Genomic DNA, 19,552 nt, shown 5'->3' on the forward strand with positions numbered 1-19,552 from the left:
TGCTCGCTTCCCTTTCTTTTTAATCTCTTGAGAGATAAAAGGTGGTGCAGGCCACACCCCAGGGAAACTCCCTTTACATTGGATCAGGGATGTGACCTTAGTAAGGGTGTTACAATCCCACCCTAATCCTCTTTTACATAAAATTACAATCACAAAATGGAGGACAACCACAGAATACTGGGACTCATGGCCCAGCCAAACTGATACACACATTTTTGGGGTGACATAATTCAATCCATGACAGCTGGTATCTGGCTGGTGCAATCTTGCATCCTAGATTCAGGCTGTTGTCTGTTCTCAAGCTGAAGGGCTCCCTTTAATAATTCTTGTACCTTTGGTTTGGTTTTTACATATTCCTTTAATTTCTGTTTACCTGGAAATGTCCTAATTTCACCATCATATTTGAACCAGAGTTTTCCGGGTTATATTATTGTTGGTTGGCAATTTTTTTCTTTCAAGGTTTTATATATGTCATCCCATTGCCTTCTTGCCTGCATGTTTTCTGCCAAGTAACCAGACCTTAATCTTATTGTTTCCCCTTTGTATCTGAGTTTTCATTTTTCTCAAGCTGCTCTCAGCATTCTTTGTCTATGGTTTTAGCAAGTGTGATTATGATATGCCTTGGTGATTTTCTTTTGGGGTCTATCCTATATGGGGTTCGCTGGGCTTCTTGGATGGTCAGCTTTCCATCTCTCATGATATTAGGGAAGTTTTCTCTCAGCAGTTCTTCAATGATCCTGTCTGTGTTTTCCGTTTTCTCCCCCTGTTCTGGAACTCTGATCTTTGGCAAATTTTTGCTTTTGATTGTATCCCACAGAATTTTCAGAGTTTCTTCATTTTTATTTGTTCTTTTTTCTGATTTTTCCTCAAACAAAGTGGTATCCAAGTATTTGTCTTCAATTTCTCTGATCCTGTCTTCCATTGTTTCAGATCTGCTCCTCAGCCCTTCTATGACACTGTCCATTTCTGAAATCTTCTTGTTTATCTTTTGGATTTCTAATTGTTGTTTTTGTATGATTTCTAGTTGTGAATTTATTTTGACATTTTGTTCCTGTATTATTTTCCTGAATTCTTCCATTGTTTTGCCTGTCTTTTCCATGATTTTGTCTATTTTTTCCTCATTTTTGTCTGCTTTTTGCTTCAACTGTTGGATAGCTCTGAATATTAGAGATTTGAATTCCCTACCACGCAGTTCTACTGCCTTTTCTTCTATTGGAAAGTCACCTACTTTTTTATTTTGGATGCCTACTGGAACTATCCTGTCCTTTTTTTTAAATATGTTTTGATATTGTCTGCTGTCTTTGGGACATTCAGTAGTTATTTTCTTCGTTTATTGATTGTAGATTTGTTTGTTTTTTCCTGCTTTTATATTTGATTATGTCTGACCAGGTGGGCTGTGCGTTCTTTGTTGTTTGCTCATACTTGGGCACAATACTTTTCACCTCGTTGTCCAGTGGGCAGTGTCAGTTGCTCAGCTATGGTGCAGCAGGGCAGGTCCAGCTGAAGACGAGGGGCCGGGATGGTTTGCTTGTAGCATGTACTAGGGCTGACAGGGTGGGCTGGGGGTCTGTGCAGGGTAGGTTCTTATAGGCTGTGCCTGTGTGTTTAGGGCTGCAATGTTTTGTGCATGCTGCAGGTAGGCAGGAGTGAGGGGGCAGGTTGTGATGTGTGGAGCTAAGATGGGTATGGGAAAGAAGAGAGAGAGGAGAGAGAAACAGGAGCCAAAAGTGCTAAGGGAGCCTCCTGTTGGAGTATAAAGATGAGAAACCAAAATGAAGAAAAACAAAAAGGAAAAAAAAGAGAAGATAAAATAAATAAACAAAAATTGGGGGAAAAAAAAAAAAGAAATGCCCCCCAAGGATCCCACCAGTGACTGGAAAAGTGGCTCCCAGGCCTTGGGGCACAGCCCGTCAAGAAGGGATGGAAATGGCTCACAGCACCAGGTATCCAGGAGACAGGAAAAGAAAAGTAGACAGAGATGAGAAAATGAGAAATGAAGAAAAACAAAAAGGAAAAAAGAGAAAAGAAAAAAATAAATTAACTAAAAAAACAAAACAAAAAGAAAGGCCCCCAGGGATCCCAGCAGTGTGGCTGTGCAGACTGCGGAAGTGTCTCCCAAGCTGTGTAGTACAGCCTGTTTAGAAGGGGCAGAGATGGCACACAGTGCCAGGTATTAAGGAGACAGGAAACAAAGGTAAGTAGAAAAGATATGAGAAACCGAGAAATGAAGTAAAAGAAAAAGAAAACAAACAAAATGCCCCAGGAATCCTACCAACATGGTTGCGCGGACCAAAGAAGCAGTTCCCCAGCCGAGGGGTGCTCCACAGACTGTCTTAGAAGAAGCAAAGATGGCACATGGAGCCAGGTGTTCAACAGAAAGGAGTGTGAGGAGGTGAGAGGCAGGGAAGAAACCAAAAGAAGCCGAAAAAAGCAACACCAGCAACAAAGAAATGGCACTAAAGGAGCCAGTCGGTATGGGCGGGGCAAATCCAAGAAGCATGGAGCTGGCACCTTCTGGGCTGCAGTCACCTGTCCCACTAGAAAGCAGCAGAGGCCAAGCAGGAGGAAGAAGGGTGGGGGGTGGGAAAGAGTGTATCGCTGGTTACTTGGTGCTCTGTTTCTGCTGGGAGCTCTGTGAAGCTGCTTTCCTGTACTCCTTGTCTAACGATCTCCAAAAGGAGTCCAAGATGGTGAATCTGTGCTGTGTTAGCTGACAGGGGTCCTCTGTTCTTATCTCTCCTCACTCTCTGTTCTCTGTTAGTTTCTTATTCCATTCCGTGCTTGGTTGAGTTCTTTATCTCTTCATTTGATGCTTAAGGTTCCAGGATTGATGTTTGTCTCTGTTTTACTTAGTTTTTCAGATCTTTCCTGTGGAGGGACGGCGTGGTGCTTCTGTCTATAGCGTCACGTTGGCTCCGCCTCCAGAGCAGTCAGTTTTGAGATGATGCAAGTTATGTCAACATCAAGGTTTTAAAAGTGGGAAGAGGTAAGAAATAAGGTCAAAGAGGAAAATTTCAGAATTCAGGTACTTGAGGCTGACAAGATCTGAATAACTAAAAAGTCAGTGGTATGGCCATGGTGGTAAGTGCTCGAGGTATGCCTGAGGTGGGGCAGAAATGAGGGTCTTAGAGAGGAGTCAGAGGAACTAGGTGATTGAGATATTTTTGAATTGACTAAAGATGGCAGCACAGATGGAGAGCAACAGAAAATCATTGCCCTGCTCCTCAATTCCTTGAGGATGATGGGAGTACACGCACACGATTGTCACATGGCAGTGAGGAGGATGTACAGGGTGTTGTGTGATGCTGGACTGGGATTCAAAAGAAGTGGAAAGGAGACTTGAAGAGAGAAAGGCATGAGTTGGATAAAGATGAGGATGGAGAAAATGTAATGGGCTTGAGACTAGAGATAAGGCTGGAGGTAACGTGATATTAATAGGTCACCATGGGTAACGAGGTGGGAATAGGATTTCACTCCAAAAGGAGAATGAAGAACTTGCTAACCAAATGTTGACATCATAATGTGGTAGTATGGGCCTTTAAAAAGTCTTTTTCCACTGGGTTGGCATTTTGAATTCTTTGGGGCTTCACTGAGAGAGTGAAGAAAAGGAAAGCTACTATCTTGCATGTATAAACTTCCTTTTGTTGAAAAAAAAGGCTGCGTAATTAGTACCAAAGCTATAAGGAAATACATCCTAAACATTTAAACTTATTTCAAAAATAATCGTTATCCTTCTTTTCTTGTTCCTTTGTTATTGAGAAATTCAAATTTCAAAGGATCAGACCAAAGAAACATTTAAATGTATGCCATTATCAAATTCATCTATATAGTTCACTTATTGCACATTCTATTTCATTTTCTCCTGAGTTTTGATAATAGGATTTACTGTACCACCCATTCTATAATGTGAATGGAAGGTAATTTTGTGTGTATGTGTGTGTGAAAATATACATAACAAAACAATCAATTCAACAATTCCTACGTGTACAATTCAGTGACAATTGTTACATTCTTCACATTGTGCCACTTTTGTCGATATCTTTTTCCAAATTATTTTACCATTATTAACATAAACTCACTGCCCCCTAAGCTTCTCATCAAACCCTTTGAGTTGCTGTTGTCTGGAAGGTAGTTTTGGCAAAGAAGAAGGTATGACATGATTTGTTAAGAAGTTCTTCTCATATTCTGTTTTAGTAACAAACATCAACAACTATTTTACCCAAGCATTCACAGACATATTTTCCATGCCCTGAATTTAAATATTCTATTATATTCTCTTTAGTTATCAGGGACTTCTGCTCTGTTCATCCATAAAAAGTTTATGCTAATCTGGCCTATGTTTTTGTTTTTCCTTCAATTTCTGGATTTTAAGTTCCAAGCAAAGCCAACAGTAATTAGTATTAATTAAGAATGCTAGCATGGAAAGCTGTTCCTTATCAATCTCTCACACTGCAAATGTGCTGCACAGACTCATAACTGACTAGCTTCAAAGTCCAGTAAAATGGTCATGAAAGGAGCCAAACATATTTGGATGATACTGCATGAAGTCTGCAGCTGTGAAAAAGTTTAAAGCTGTCTAACTGTGATTTCAAGAATTCAAATGAAATTTGTCCCCAATCGTTAAGATTTCTAGGCTGCTCTGACAGAATCACATCCCCTTTAGACCTTCTGGCCTAGACAAAGATTCACATTTCTGTGAAAGTGAGGGTCATTAATAAAGATCTGTCCTGTCCAACGTAACAGCCATGAGCCACATGTAGCTACTCAGCACTTAAAATGTGGCTAGTGTGATAGGAGACATACTGTAAATCTAAAATGCACACTAAACTTCAAAGATTTAGTATAAAAAAGAATATAAACTATCTCATTAATATTTTTAATATTAATTACATGTTAAAAAGAAAACCTTTGGGATATATTGGGGTTAAATAAAAATATATTATCAAAATTCATTTAACCTGTTGCTTTTTACTTTTAAAAATATGACTACAAGAAAACTTAAAATTACATATGTGGCTCTCATCATATTTCTATGGGACAGTGTTGCTCCAAGCAGGATACTGGTTTTGAGTGGCCACAAAAAGACAGTTGAATGCAGTGGTTAAGGACGAGGGCACTGTGTCAGACAGATCTAAGTTCGATTCCCACGTCTTCTATTTTCTCACTAAGGGACGTTGGCGCATTACTCACCTTCACCAAATTGCAGTTTCCTCATTTATAAAATAGGAATAATGATAGTATCCTCCTCTCAAGGATGATCAAATCTAAACTGCTCATATCTAAAGAGATTACTTGGGCTGTAAGAATGAGCACTGAGTTTTAGATAACAAAAGTTAACAACATTTTAAAAGGCACAATTTAAAAAATTAGCTGCCTATTGAGTAATAGGGTATAAATCTTAAACAGTGAACTGGATCAAGTCAAACTAAATTTAAAATACTCTTATCCTCTTCTTGCTTTTCACTTATTGCTACTTAGTAACGGAACTAATAATAAAGAAAGTGGAAATAAAGCTCAGAGTTATCTAAAAAGGGATTAGCCCTGCTTTTTCGGGGTCAACTCTCTCTGTCATTCAAAGATGCAAGCTCAAGGGAATGTAAACCAATTTTACATTTCCTTAAGAAAGACACAGTCAGGAAGGTACCTTCCCTAAAAGGCAAGTACATGTCATTAAAAAGTTAAATATTACATACTTCTTGTGTTGGAGAGTTATTCGGCAACATGGGTAGTGGAAAGTGAACAGGACAAGGTATCAAAGGGCAGGGATGCAATGCTGGGTCTGCCACAGCTTAGGCCAAGGGTACAGGGTATCCTCATATCTTGGTTTCCTCATCTATAAAATGAGGATCAGGATAGTAATATCTACCACAATAGGTTCTTTTAAAGATTAAATTGAGTCGTGAATATAAAAATGCTCTGTAAACTGAGGAGTATTACATAAATGTTAGCTATTATTATTTTAATCTATTTGATTCTAAGAATACACTGATGTAGAGCCAGTTTTCTCTATGGTGCAATACAAAAAAGCAGAAGGTAAGCAAGGGTGTCCATGTACAGGCACTTAATCTCCCAGGGCCTCAGTTTCCTCTTCCTCTTCCCAATTTACTTCACAGACTCATTGGGAGGATTTCATTAAAACAAAACAACAACAAAAGAAAAGAAAAGGCACTCAGAAAACTACATGAGTAGAAAACACTGCTGTTGATTTGGATAATCACTAAGAGTTGATTTTACTGAAAAAGAGAGAAAAATATCCTATGTTGGTTTTCCAACAACTTCTCTTACTGTAAAACATAGCCATTGTCATGCTCCAAGAGATGCTTTCTTGTAATTTTAATTACACATACTAATTTAAGATAAGAGTAGCCATAAGATGTGAACTGAAAAAGGAAGGTTAGAATATCCATTTCTCGTTCAGGTCTTGGCAAGATGAAATTTAAAAGAATCTTTGTCATCATTTTCAAATAGAACCACATTCCACACAGTATTATAACTATAACTCAAGGATATCATCCCTTCCAAGAAATGCCATTTTGTAGCCAGGCCATTAATGCTGGTGTCTCTGGAAAAAATACTCATCTACATGATTTTTGAAATCAACATTATATAATCCAGGTATCCAACAAGACCTTGATAGAATTTTTTCCAGCCATTTAGTTATTTGGGTTCTAAGTAGGACATACACAAATGCAACAATGACTTTAAAAAATGAGTCCTTAGAATTTCACACGGAGCGGCTGAGCTCTTAACCACTGTGCCACCAGGGCTGCCATAAAAATAGTAGGATAAAATAAAAGCACCATATTGACCTGTAATGAGTTGTGTACAATAATTAGAACTCATTTCTCATTTTTCCCACAACTTTTGATTTGCTTTTATTTTTTTCTAGGGGGCTTCCTGATGCTAAAAGAGTTTTTTTTTTTTTTTTTTTGGTCACAGTTGCATTTCTTCATTCATCATTGGTTTTCATCATTCTCAGTTTTTATCAAATTGTAACAATAACTTATCTAATTTTTAAAATTAAGTTTGTTTAGCTTTTTTCTGATTTATACTTTTATTTATTTCTCTTTATTTAAATGTACTTTCCTGGCATTTATTTATTTTTGTGTAGTATCCCCTCGATTTTGTGTTTTAGCATATGGATAAAGCTATCCTTAAACATAAAACTTACTTTCGATCCTGTATAGCACCTCTCACCTTATATACTATGTTGATGGTTGTGATTAACTCATAATAATGCTCATGTTCAAATGGAATTAAATAAAAACATGCGTAAACACACATAGAAAGAAGGACCGAGAGCCATGTTAATATATAAAGTAGATAGGGGAAACAGAAAATGAAGAAGATGCATCTTACTGAGTTACTGAAGCAATTAAGACAACCTCATTAAGAAAAAGACAAAAGAACAAAGCTAACTATTAACCTTAAAGGAACTGATGAGACAGCCAAAGGTGCTCTCCAGAAGTTTAGAGACATGGAAACCAGTTCAAGCATGTGGATTGTCAGCATCCTAACAAGCACAGGTAAATGTATCGCTACTCTGACTCCAACAAATTTCATCTGTTTATGTCTGTTTGTGATGTTTCCAACCTATATTTTTAAGTTTAGACGTTCAATTCCACAACACCACCATCACCAGTACTACCATGGCCTGCACCATCGCCAACATGCCTAGGTATTAAATTAATAAAAATACAAGATCAAAAGTACCCCTTCTAGGACCATGGTCTTGGGGAACATCTAGCTCAACTGGCATGACACAGCTTATAAAGACAATGCTCTACATTCTACCTTGGTGAGTAGTGTCTGGGGTCTTAAAAGCCTCTGAGCGGCCATCTAAGATACTCCACTGGTCTCATCCCTTCGGGAGCAAGGGAGAATGAAGACAACAGGATACAAGGAAAAGATTAGTCCAAAGGACTAATTGTCCACAGCTACCAAGGCCTCCACCGGACTGAGTCCAGTACAGCTAGATGGTGCCCGGCTACCACCACTGACTGCTCTGACCAGGATCACAACAGAGGGCTCTGGACAGAGCTGGAGAAGCATGTAGAACAAAATTCTAACTCACAAAAAAAGACCAGATTTACTGGCCTAAAGGAGACTGGAGAAACCCTGAGAGTATGGCCCCCAGACACCCTTTTAGCTCAGTGGTGAAGTTATCTCCGAGGTTCACCGTTCAGCCTGGGAGCAGACAGCCTCGTAAAACCAAACGAGACTAACGAGGTACAGTAGTCCAGTGACAAGGGCCAGAAGGCAGAAGGGGACAAGGAAGCTGGTGATAGGGAACCCAAGGTTGAGTAAGGATATTGTTGATGTGTTGGGAGATTGTTAACCATTGTCATAGGGCAACATGTGTAGTAACTGTTAAATGAGAAACTATTTTGTTTTGTAAGCCTTCATCTTAAGTGAGAATAACAGCACAATTGGAAGAGCGTAGTCAATGTCACTGAACTGTCCATGTAGAAATTTTTGAAATGGTGTATCTTCGGCTATGTGTATTTTCACCAAAAAAAAAAAAGGCTGAGAAGTTAGAGGGTTGACGTGTTGTGGGGTTGTTAACCAATCTCATAAAACAATATGTGTACTACTGTTTCATGAGAAACTATTTGTTCTGTAAGCCTTCACCTGAAGTACAATAAAAAAAAAAAAAGAAAAGAAAAGAAAAAAGTACCCCTTCTGTTTCAGTCTTCAGTGATACTAACTGCATTATCAACCTTTAACAGCGCAGAGTGAGACGCAAACACCGCTGATTATGCCTAAAGTCACTCGTAAGAGTGAGAGTTATCACTACTAATTCCAGGCAAAGCTTACTTCGTTTCTTACCTATAGAACAAATTGGGTATAGGTTGCAGTCATGTCATTTGGCTACACCTTTAGAGCACCTGCTTTTCTTAGCCAGTACTCGTCCCAAAGTATATTCACGGAATGCTTGTCTTGGGAAATGCCCTACTAAAAAAAATTCACTTTGGGAAATGCTGTATACCACATTCCCTTCTTGAAGATTCACAAGACACCATATTAGCATATTGCAGTTTTTTGCAATAAAGGAACTATTTACCTTTGCTTAACCCAGCATTTCTTAAGTTTGTCTGACCATTCTTACCCCTTTATAGATCATCCATGAGCATCTTCCAGAACTAGTATTTCCAGAAAGCTACTCTGAGAAATACTCCTTTGCACCGATAAGGAATAGAATTAATTTAGATGAATATTACATCTTCCCAAAGCTTGAAAGCCCTAATTATTCAGCTCAGGAATAGGCTGACACCACAACTAAATGCGTGTTGAGAAGGAAAGGATTTCTTGAAATTGCAAAGCCCCCAGATCAATGGCAGACAATCCACTTACTTAAGGAGATTGCCGAGGTTGAAAAGAGCCCGGTTATGCTGTGGATTTAGCTGGAGAGCCCTCTGATAGTACATCTTTGCCTCTGCGGTGTCTCTGGTCAGTGTTCCAAGGTTGTTGAGGGCACTTGCATGGTGTGGATACAACCTGAAAAATTAGAAATAGTAAGCCATGATTGTTCAAAAACCTCCAAGTTGGACACAATCTGCTTGTTCTTTTTCCCGCAGCTGTTTCACAACCAAAACAAAACACTGAATTCTTTTTTTAATGGTATGTCTGTGTCAAAGCATTAATGCTCACCTTCTTTTTAGTTAATAAAAACAGCAGTTTAAAACTGCTTTGTGTGTATAAATTTGGCAGAGAAGCACATACTTAACACTTAGTGGTAAAAATAAATAACCCCCAAGTAGTGCAAGATTTAAATAGGATGCAAATCTACCAGGGTTAAGTAAATTTTAGTCCTTTGGGACCTACAATTACTTTCAACTGCCTTAGGTAGAAAATCCTCCTCAAGTGCTGAGTGTCTCTACCCTGGTGGGACTGCTGTGTCCACTGTTTACACAGATCTTGGGAATTCCTTCGGTGAAGGATTTATATAAACATTCTTGGATTAGAGCATCATTACTAAGACCACCATTACTGAGAAAGGATGATACATAATGTCTCCCCATAAAAATAAATCCCCCAAATGGCTCTCCATCTTCACTCTCTTTATTCTATTTTATCTAATTTCCCCCTCCTACTGCTGTTTTGGAGCCTTGGTGGTGTAGTGGTGAAGTGTTAGGCTGCTAACCAAAAGGTCAGCAGTTTGAATCCACCAGCTGCTCCTCGGAACACTATTGGGCGGTTCTACTCTGTCCTATAGAGTCTCTGTGAGTCACAATTGACTCGACGGCAACAGGTTCGGTTTTTTTGGAACTGCTGTTTGGAACCACCAGGTCTGACAGACTTCTTGAAATGAATTCCTGGTAAAATACTTAAAAATTTAAATAATGCAGAATTATGTGGGGGAAAAAAAAAAAAAAAGCATTCCTAATGTTTGAAAGCAAATGTAAAGGAGAACTGGGGATAAATCCATAAATGAAAGTTGTTTTGATTAAGGAAGGAAGGGAATCAATTTACTTTCTTAACTTAAAAGTTTAAAGAAGCCAAATCAGTGCAGCTACATAATTTAGCTGTTTCTGCTACATTTCTGGTGGACATATTTAGCAGTCTAATAGGTTCTCTCCATCTCTGTCACCCAAAGTACTTTGAATAAGCCTGTGGAGCCGGCTTTTAATGTCAAAAAGCCAAGATAATGCCTAAGCAATAAAAACAGGATCTATGCTTGCCAAGTCTCTTGACAATCAAATGCCAGGCTTGCCCTGCTGTTCCAGACCTTCTAGGAAGATCAATTTCATTTTGGGAGAGAAGGGATTCCTATTAAAAGGCCAAGGAAGACAAGATGCATAAGCTTTTTTAAATCTTTGCTTAACCCAGCATATCCTAAATTTATTTGACCAGGTAATCCTCCCTTCCCTACTCTCTTACAGAACAGTTCTGAATACTCTTCAGAACTAGGAAGACACTCCGGGTAATGCTCCTCTTGAATGACAAGGGATGGAATCAACTCAGATGAATACTACATTCTCCCAAAGCTTGAAAGCCCTAATTTTTCACAGAGGCTTTAAGGCTGTTTGGAGAAATATACTGTGAGAAGAAATCAGGCAAAAGAAAACACCCTGAGCCAGCACATGTGCTCTTGCTTGCCTCTCTCTGGTCACCTGTAATAAGCAAAGAGAACTTTAGGGTCCCTGGTATGAGCCCCTTAACACTCAACCTCTGCAGGGGCAGGAACTGAGGGGATAGCACTAGATCTGAGATGCCGCAGAGGGTATTAGAGCTAAGATGAGAGGCAAAAAAAATGCTCTTGTACCTGCCCATCCACTCCATGCCCAGAAAAATCTCTGGACAGACTGTGTCTAAGGATTGCTTTTGAAGTGGATACAGAATGCACATTACAGCCAGAACTCAAATTCTTCTAAAGAAGTTTTTTGTTTGTTTTGTTTTTTTAAAATTTGAAGCCAAGCTCTGTGACCTCCAAAAGATTTAAGGGGTGCCCAGTGAACATTGTCATGCTGGTCGTTTCCCTGATGACAGGCAGTTATAGAATGCATACCTGGGAAGCTTTTCTTCCTGCATCTCACTAGAGGTAACTTCTTAAAACCATCTCTTTTCCTTACTTCTTTGCCCTTGAAACAAACTTTTGCACTGAAAGCACTAATTATGGGAAAAGACAGTCTAAATTCAGTAAGAGCTTCCGTAGTGGGCTCACCTGTATGTTAAAGAGCCTGCCTGCAATATCACACAGGTGGTCCTATCCAGCTGGTTCTCGGCCCACCTTTTGGATTTTATATTCGCTCATGACCCCAGTGCCACTTAAATGAACAGTCATGGCCTTTCAAAGTTCACTAACTACAGCAGTGTTTTTCTCCTCTTTTTTCTTCAATCAGATCAGAGTATAAGTCCAGCCGTGAACTCTCCAAAAACAGAAACAAGTAATGAGAAAGGAAGTAGAGAGAAATATAAGCACTACAAAAGAAAAGACCTTTAATGTGCCTCCTGCTCTAAAGAACTTGTTCTACAGCTGCAGGCCCATGAAGCTTAGGAGGGGGGGACTTCATGGCTGGAAACAGGAAAGAGGCTCGATGCAAACAAAAGCCCTAAGCCATCAACGAGGGGGACTGCTGGTATTTATTACTGATGCTATTACCAAGCAGAGCCCTCCATCTGGAAAATGTGTAGATATTATTTATTCCTGGTAATAGTAAGGGTCTGCAAGCAATATCCTCTCTCACTGGGTATCTGATTAGGTAATTCCTTTGAGCTTCACCTAATCACATGCAAGCATTGCATTATTTATGAAATAAAGCTGAATTTCATTAAAAGGATTCTTTCAACAACCAGGTCAGGAAAAACATCACTTTTTAATTTTGATTTTTATATAAATGTAGATATTTTATTTAAACATACATTTTTCTCCTATATGCTGCAGACCAATGCAAGGACAAATTTTCTGTGTTTACTTTGTGTATGTGTGTGTGTGTGTGTTTACTTTTTAAATAAACAAATTAGATTGGGTCTAATTCAATTCTGTGGTCTCTAGGAGGGGAATTTTCTATTGCAAAGATGAATAATTTAAGAGATGTCTGTGTTGCTACATCAATGGTCAGAATAAATTAAGCACATCTTGACTTTGACTTCTGCAGGTACGTTTTACAAAAGTCCTGTTAATTATTCCCTCCCCCATCTAAAAAACCCCACAAAAGCTTCACTGAACTGGGACAGACTGGTGATTTCCAGGCCCTCTTTTGAAGATCAGTTAGAACAGGAGTTGCATTTTCTTTCACACAGTCTTATTCAACATTTGTATTGCTTATGGGGACTCTCTTGCCGTTTCTTTATTTTATGATTTTTTTATATCTGTGAGTTCAATTTTAAAAATTTATTAGAAGGGAATGTATTACATTGTCACACAGTTCTGAGGCATAAGGAAGCTTATTTTTCTCTTTAAAAAAAGAAATACGGGTATATAGTTCTAGGAGCTAAAGAGAATTATTTTTTCAAGTAATGGAAAATTCAGATTCTGAATAAACACAACATCCATTTGAGCATTTAAAAGGTTCTTAATTTTTATCTAGTGGCACTTCCTTACGCAGAACTAATGAAGAAGTAGTCAAGGACAGTGTTATTCTTCTCCATTCCCAGTTATTTTCTCTTTGAAAATGTAAACTGGAAATAGTGACTGGGAGAGAAGAGCTGCCTAAGTGAAAAATGGAGGCAGGGACCAAAGAAAATGGGACCAAAAGGGCTTATGACCGTGTTAATGATGCTTTACATTTTATGGAATGCTTTTTCATACATAAATTATCTCATTTAACTTTCATAATTCTTTAAGTAGAATTTTTTATTGTACTACTTTACAGTTGAGGAAGGAGAGGCTGGGAGAAATTAAGTAAATAATAGACTATATAAAAAAAAAAAAGAAATACCTCAGAAGTACTTGTGTTCTTAAGTATTAAGAAGGCAGATGGTTCTTGTAAATCCATTTGTTTTCCCAAACAACACATGAATGTTTCAACCTTCGACAAATATTCTGCTACAAATGAAAGCTTCCATTTGAAATAATTTGTCCTTTTTGCTTTTTGGCCAATTCATTCAACTATGGTCTTTTAGGAAATAGTTCTCAATAACAAAAGTGAAATAAACTCAATACTTAGGAAACGTGGCCACTGAGATTCTTATCAACTGGAAAAATCTGTCTCCTGACCTACAAAATAATCATCTCTCTGAAAAGCAGAGTATTATGAAACACTAATTAGAATCTACAACACTCAGTAAATGTATAAAATGTAGATACATGCTCTGTAATCTACTGTTCTTAAGCTTTGATATCAACTAAAAGTCCATAGACTATTAATAAACAAAATATAACTACAGTTTAGTTTTATATTCTATTTCAGTCACTTACTTCAGATTTTGTACATTCTGTCCAAAAGTTAAGGATGCTGTCAATTTTTCATTATTTGAATACATTATAAAGCATTTCTTTATTCAAGTAATACTGTATCATGTGTTCCAGTTTGCAATTTCCTTTTAGATTACACACCCTGATTTATTTGCCTGATTTTCATGCCACACAATTTATTTGAGGTTAACTATGCTAAGGTCAGATGTTTATTATCTATTTCCTGTTGAGAAAAAAAGAATCCAAGAGAAAAAAAAAATTACTGGGAAAAAGATTCAACCATAAAACTGGAATTTCACTGGACTAAAAAAATACTCAAAGTAAACTTCATCTCAGGAGGTAATAGCATTTTCTCAACCATATTCATCTCTGCCACTTCTTAAGTGCCTGGTTCCTTCATGTTATAATATCTGAATCTTCCTGTCAATAAAGTGCACCTGCGTAACAACGATGAGTCGGAGCTGACTCCATGGCAACCAGTAGCAATGATGATTTCAGTAGTCTGATTCTTTGTTTGAAATTGTTATTAACACCCACTAAACAAGTGTTGCAATCTTCTAAAATCCTATTGTACTCCTACTGATCCATAACAAATAGCCTTGCAGGAAAAAAAAAAAAAACACCTCAACTACAATTTAAGGAAATGAGACATACTCACCAATGAGGAGCCAACTAAATTAATTATCTGACCTGTCACAATGGGTGACCTCCAGCAGTTGTCCAGAAGGACTCCACCCAGTTGACTTTCCAAGTCAATTTAGAGTAAAACTATGACTCTCTGTTGCCCTCAGGAAATGAGTCATTTTAAATAGCTTAATTTTCCTGATTCCTGAGGATTTACCCTTTATGTGCTAGAGGTTGGGCAATTTATTGAATGAAATACTTCTCACCTCTTTTAAACAGAAAATGATGAACCTAATTTAACCTTTCCTTGGGTGATCACGGTGAACTTCATTTTTTTTGTAGCAGGATATATGGGAAAGTGCTTTGATGAGGTGGAAAAAGAACAAGAGTCAAAAAGTATGGATGACTTTTTGACTGTGACTTTCTAGCTGTGTGGTTTGGGATTTACATCTGTGTCTTAGTTGTTTTCTCTGTAAAAATGAGGTCAATAACATCTCATCAGGATTTTATGTGAACAGGTGTGATAATGTGTATAAAAATGCCCACTGTCACACCTTTGACACTATGGGGTCAGCTGTAAGACTTCTAGGTGGTGTGCCTCAGTTTCCTCTGCAGCCCCAATGAACCCATGCCAGGCTGAAGCAGCCAGCTCTCCTCTCACATGGATTTCTCATCCTGCGTAAAAGTCAGTCTCTTTGCTGCAGTCAACGGCCTTCGACTTGCTCCCATCAGTCAACACTAACCCAGTGAACACTCGAGTCATCTTATATACATCTGTTTCTCCTACACCGTGGTTTCTTAGATGTGAAGGACAGATGACCCTCTTTATTTTAAGAATGTAAGAATGTTCTTTGTCACACACTTACTCCAAAGTTCAGCAATCCTTCATCATCTGAAGCAAATGATGCTCATAGCCAAGAGATCAGTTTTTTCCGAGCCTTTCTGATATGCTCAACATCAAATGGAATTCCAGGCATGTGCACTTTAAAAAGCTACATCCAAAGTTATAAGGAGATTAAAAGTCCTGTGTGGTTCCTGGGTGACAGACCTATATGCTTGAGGAATCCCTGTTGTTACAATACTTCATAGCATGAAATGCACTCTAGTTATTGGATTGACTTAAAAGATGAGACAGGGGTGGACATGAAAAATGCATTCACATTCCTAATCAATAACTGCCATTCAAGAAGACGCTAGGGTGGGAAGTACGTATCCTGAATATCCACCTAGGGAGTTTGGCCAACCAGCATTATCCACAGAGGGCAGCCCCAGTAGTCCTCCTGTGAGGGACCTTGCCTGGGAAGGCTAGAGCAGCCTTTTAGAATCTTCACTGAAACCTTGAATTCTGAAATACTCATTCATGGAATATACAAAATGATGAGAGAATCAGTAAAAAAATAAAATTCCTCGTGCACCTATATGCATTTATAAGTAACAGGAAAATTACATCTTTGAAAAATGTGAGTTCATGTCATTTCAATGATCAAATGTAATTTTGAATGAGATCTCTAGTACTAGAACATAGAACATATTTTCTACTTACTCACTGGCAGACAGATAGACACAAAAACCCCACCAAAGTGGATTAGCTTTAGCAGAAGTTAGACTGTATGGCCACCACCCATCTGTCAGAAGTGAGAATGGTGAGACTTTATCTCATGTACTTTAGACATGTTATCAGGATGGACCAGTCCCTGGAGGACATTATGCTTGGTAAAGAAGAATGTGAGTGAAAAAGAGGAAGACTCTCAATGAGATGGATTGACACAGTGGCTACAACAACGGGCTCAAACATAGCAACGATTGTGAGGATGGCACAGGACCGAGCAGTGTTTCGTTCTGTTGTACATATGGTCATTATATGAGCTGGAACCAACTCGATGGCACCTAACAACAACAACAGATTGTATGGTAAAGCCTGTAAATTCTTCTCTAGCTTCACTAAATTTCTCCAATGCCCTATTGTGAGTTTGAAATGCCAAAACTACCCTTCTAAAAGTTAACATGGCTAAATTAACTACACTGACCTCTTTCCTTGTAATAAGCAAAGAACCAGAACTCAGGGCATCCTTGGTTCTTCCCGAGAACCACTCACAGAGAACATGCCTTGGGTCAGTGATTCTCAAGAGTACATAAGAAACATCTGGAAAGTGGGTTAAAATGCCCTGGGGCCCTACTCTCAAAGACTGTCAAGCAGTGGGTATGGATGGCATCTAGGGATCTGAATTTTTAAGCACCACCATGGATTCTGAGGAAGGTGGTCTTCTGGCCACAGTCTGGAAATCATTTGTTTGAGAGCTTGGATTTAGGGCCTATATATGAGATTGCACTTCAGTTTCACATGACTCAGAATCTGCAAAGCACATCAATGGCATTTTTTTTTCTTCTTCTAATAATGTGTATTATTTAGGGAATATGAAGCAATAATTCACTGACTCATTAATAATTTATTGCCCTCAACTGTTTCAAGTAAAGAAGCACAAGTTTTCTAAGCTTTCGTCCTCTGACTTTCAACAGAACACTTCTGGGATGTGTACAATAGGATCGTTTCAATGAGAAGCCTAGTTTCCCTGGGTTTCCTTAGTATTTCCTCTGTACAGACTACTGGGCTACAGTGTACTAAGGCTTAGCTCAGTGATTCTCAGCTCAGGGCAAAACTGCTTCCCTTGGGAGAATTTGGAGTCCCTGAGCGGTGCAAACAGTTAACATGCTTAGATGCTAACTGTAAGGTTGGAGGTCTGAATCCACCCAGAGTCACCTCAGAAGAAAGGCTTGGTGATCTATTTCTGACAAACCAATCACTGAAAACCCTACGGAATACAGTTCTACTCTGACACACATGGAGAACAGACTCGAAGGCGATTGATTTGGAGGCATTGGTGGTTTAGTGGTAGGATTTTTGCCTTCTGTGCAGAAGACCTAGGTTCTACTCCTAGTGAGTGCATCTCATGCACAGCTACCATTTGTCTCTCACTGGAGGCCTGTGTTGCTATGATGCTGAACTGGCTTCAGTGAAGTTTCTAGACTGAGACAAACTAGGAAGAAATGTCTGGTGATCTCAGCCTTTTAGATGACTTCTCTTGTAGTCTTCATAACTCTGAGGTGGATACTACCATCATTCTCTTGTTTACATAAAATCTAAAAAATATTCTGTTGAAACTGTCATATTTATTTACAAAAAATCAAACAAAACCAAATCTGTTGCCACAGAGTTCTTAACAACCACGCCACCAGGGCTCCATTTACATAGGAAATTACAAATTAAGTTGGTGTAGTGGATGCTATCATGTACCATCCAGATTCCCCCTTCAAGTCTGAGGCACTTACTCCTCCAGCTGCCAGGAGTGTTAGTGTTGACAGCTCACAGCTGAGTTCCTCCCTGGGGGTTGCACTGAGGGAGTTGCCTCACTGAAGATTATACTCCCTCCCTGGGGGCAATTACTAGTTGACAAGAGGGTATAAAGGCCTGATGTCTTCCCTTCATTCATAACTTTGAAGGGCCATCCAGCTCCACAGCCCCCTGTGGGGTCTGCTGAGCCTCTGATGGAAATGCAGTGCTGCTCAACTTCTCCCTCGGCCCAATCTTACTTCCTTGGCTTCCTTCCCTGGCATTCCTGAGGACACTCCCTAATAAACTTCCTTATACAAATCTCTGCCTTGGATTCTGTTTCCAAAGGAATCATACCTAAGCCAGTTTTTGAAGTAGTGGTATGAGACAGAAATAAGAAAGACTGAGAAAGAAAAAACTTTTGAATATGAATTATAGAGCTTTCATTTTGAAATTCAGTCCACAAGTATGATCACAAGGTGACTAAAATTCTATTTTTTTTAAAGAAATGAAATGTTTAATTTCTTGAATTTAATGAATAAAACTGACATACTTACCACAACACATATATATGTATGGAGCCCTGGTGGCACGGTGGTTAACAGCTCAGTTGCTAACAAAAAGGTCGGCAGTTCAAATCCACCAGCTGCTCCTTGGAAACCCTATGGGGCAGTTCTACTCTGCCCTGTGTTCCACTATGAGTCAGAACTGACTTGATGGCAATTGCTTTGGTTTGTGTGTGTGTGTGTGTGTGTGTGTGTGTTGTTGATGTTAGGTGCTATCGAGTCAGTTCTGACTCACAGCAACTCTGTACAACGGAATGAAATACTGCCTAGTCCTGTACCATCCTCATGATGGTTATGTCTGAGCCCACTGTTGCAGCCATTGTGTCAGTCTGTCTCATTGAGGGTCATCCTCTTTTTCACTTACCCTCTACCAAGCATGATGTACTTCTCCAGAGACTGGTCCAAAGTATGTGAGACCAAGTCTTGCCATCCTCACTTTAAGGAATATTCTGGCTGTACTTCTTCCAAGACAGATTTGTTTGTTTTTCTGGCATGGTATATTCAACATTCTTCGCCAACATCATAATTCAAAGGTGTTAATTCTTCTTTGGTCTTCCTTATTCTATGTCCAGCTTTTGCATGCACATGAGGTGACTGAAAATACTATTGCTTGGGTCAGGCACACCTTAGTCCTCAAGGTGACAGCTTTGCTTTTTTAACACTTTAAAGATGTCTTTTGCAGCAGATTTGCCCAGTGTAATACATCGTTTGATTTCTTAACTGCTGCATCCATGGGTGTTGATTGTGGATCCAAGTAAAATGAAATCCTTGACAACTTCAACAGTTTCCTCATTTATCATAATGTTGCTTATTGGTCCAGTTGTGAGGATTTTTGTTTTCTTTATGTTAAGCTGTAAGCCACACTGAAGGCTGTGGTCTTTGATCTTCATAAGTGCTTTGAGTCTTCTTCACTTTTAGCAAGCAAGGTTTTGTCATCTGCATATCGCAGGTTATTAATGAGTATTCCTACAATTCTGATGCCATGCTTTTCTTGATATAGTCCAGCTTCTCTGATTATTTGTTCAGCATACAGATTGAATAAGTATGATAAAGGATACAACCATGATGCACACCTTTCCTGATTTTAAACCACGCAGTATTCCCTGTTCTGTTTGAATGACTGCCTTTGGTCTACGTACAGGTTCCTCATGAGCACAATTAAGTGTTCTGGAATTC

At 38.9% G+C, this 19,552-nt stretch overlaps 1 protein-coding gene across 1 annotated transcript in view; it reads right to left on the reverse strand.

The window, feature by feature from the left end:
- The window catches only part of TMTC1 (transmembrane O-mannosyltransferase targeting cadherins 1), a 342,295-nt gene that overhangs the window by 44,245 nt on the left and 278,498 nt on the right, over nt 1–19,552 (reverse strand). Inside the window, exon 11 of the mRNA XM_023738067.1 lies at nt 9,355–9,498. Coding sequence (XP_023593835.1) covers nt 9,355–9,498 — 144 coding nt within the window. The remainder of the gene's footprint in view (nt 1–9,354; nt 9,499–19,552) is intronic.

The sequence above is a fragment of the Trichechus manatus genome, unplaced genomic scaffold, assembly GCF_000243295.1.
Source record: "Trichechus manatus latirostris isolate Lorelei unplaced genomic scaffold, TriManLat1.0 scaffold00112, whole genome shotgun sequence".
Taxonomy (NCBI): domain Eukaryota; kingdom Metazoa; phylum Chordata; class Mammalia; order Sirenia; family Trichechidae; genus Trichechus; species Trichechus manatus.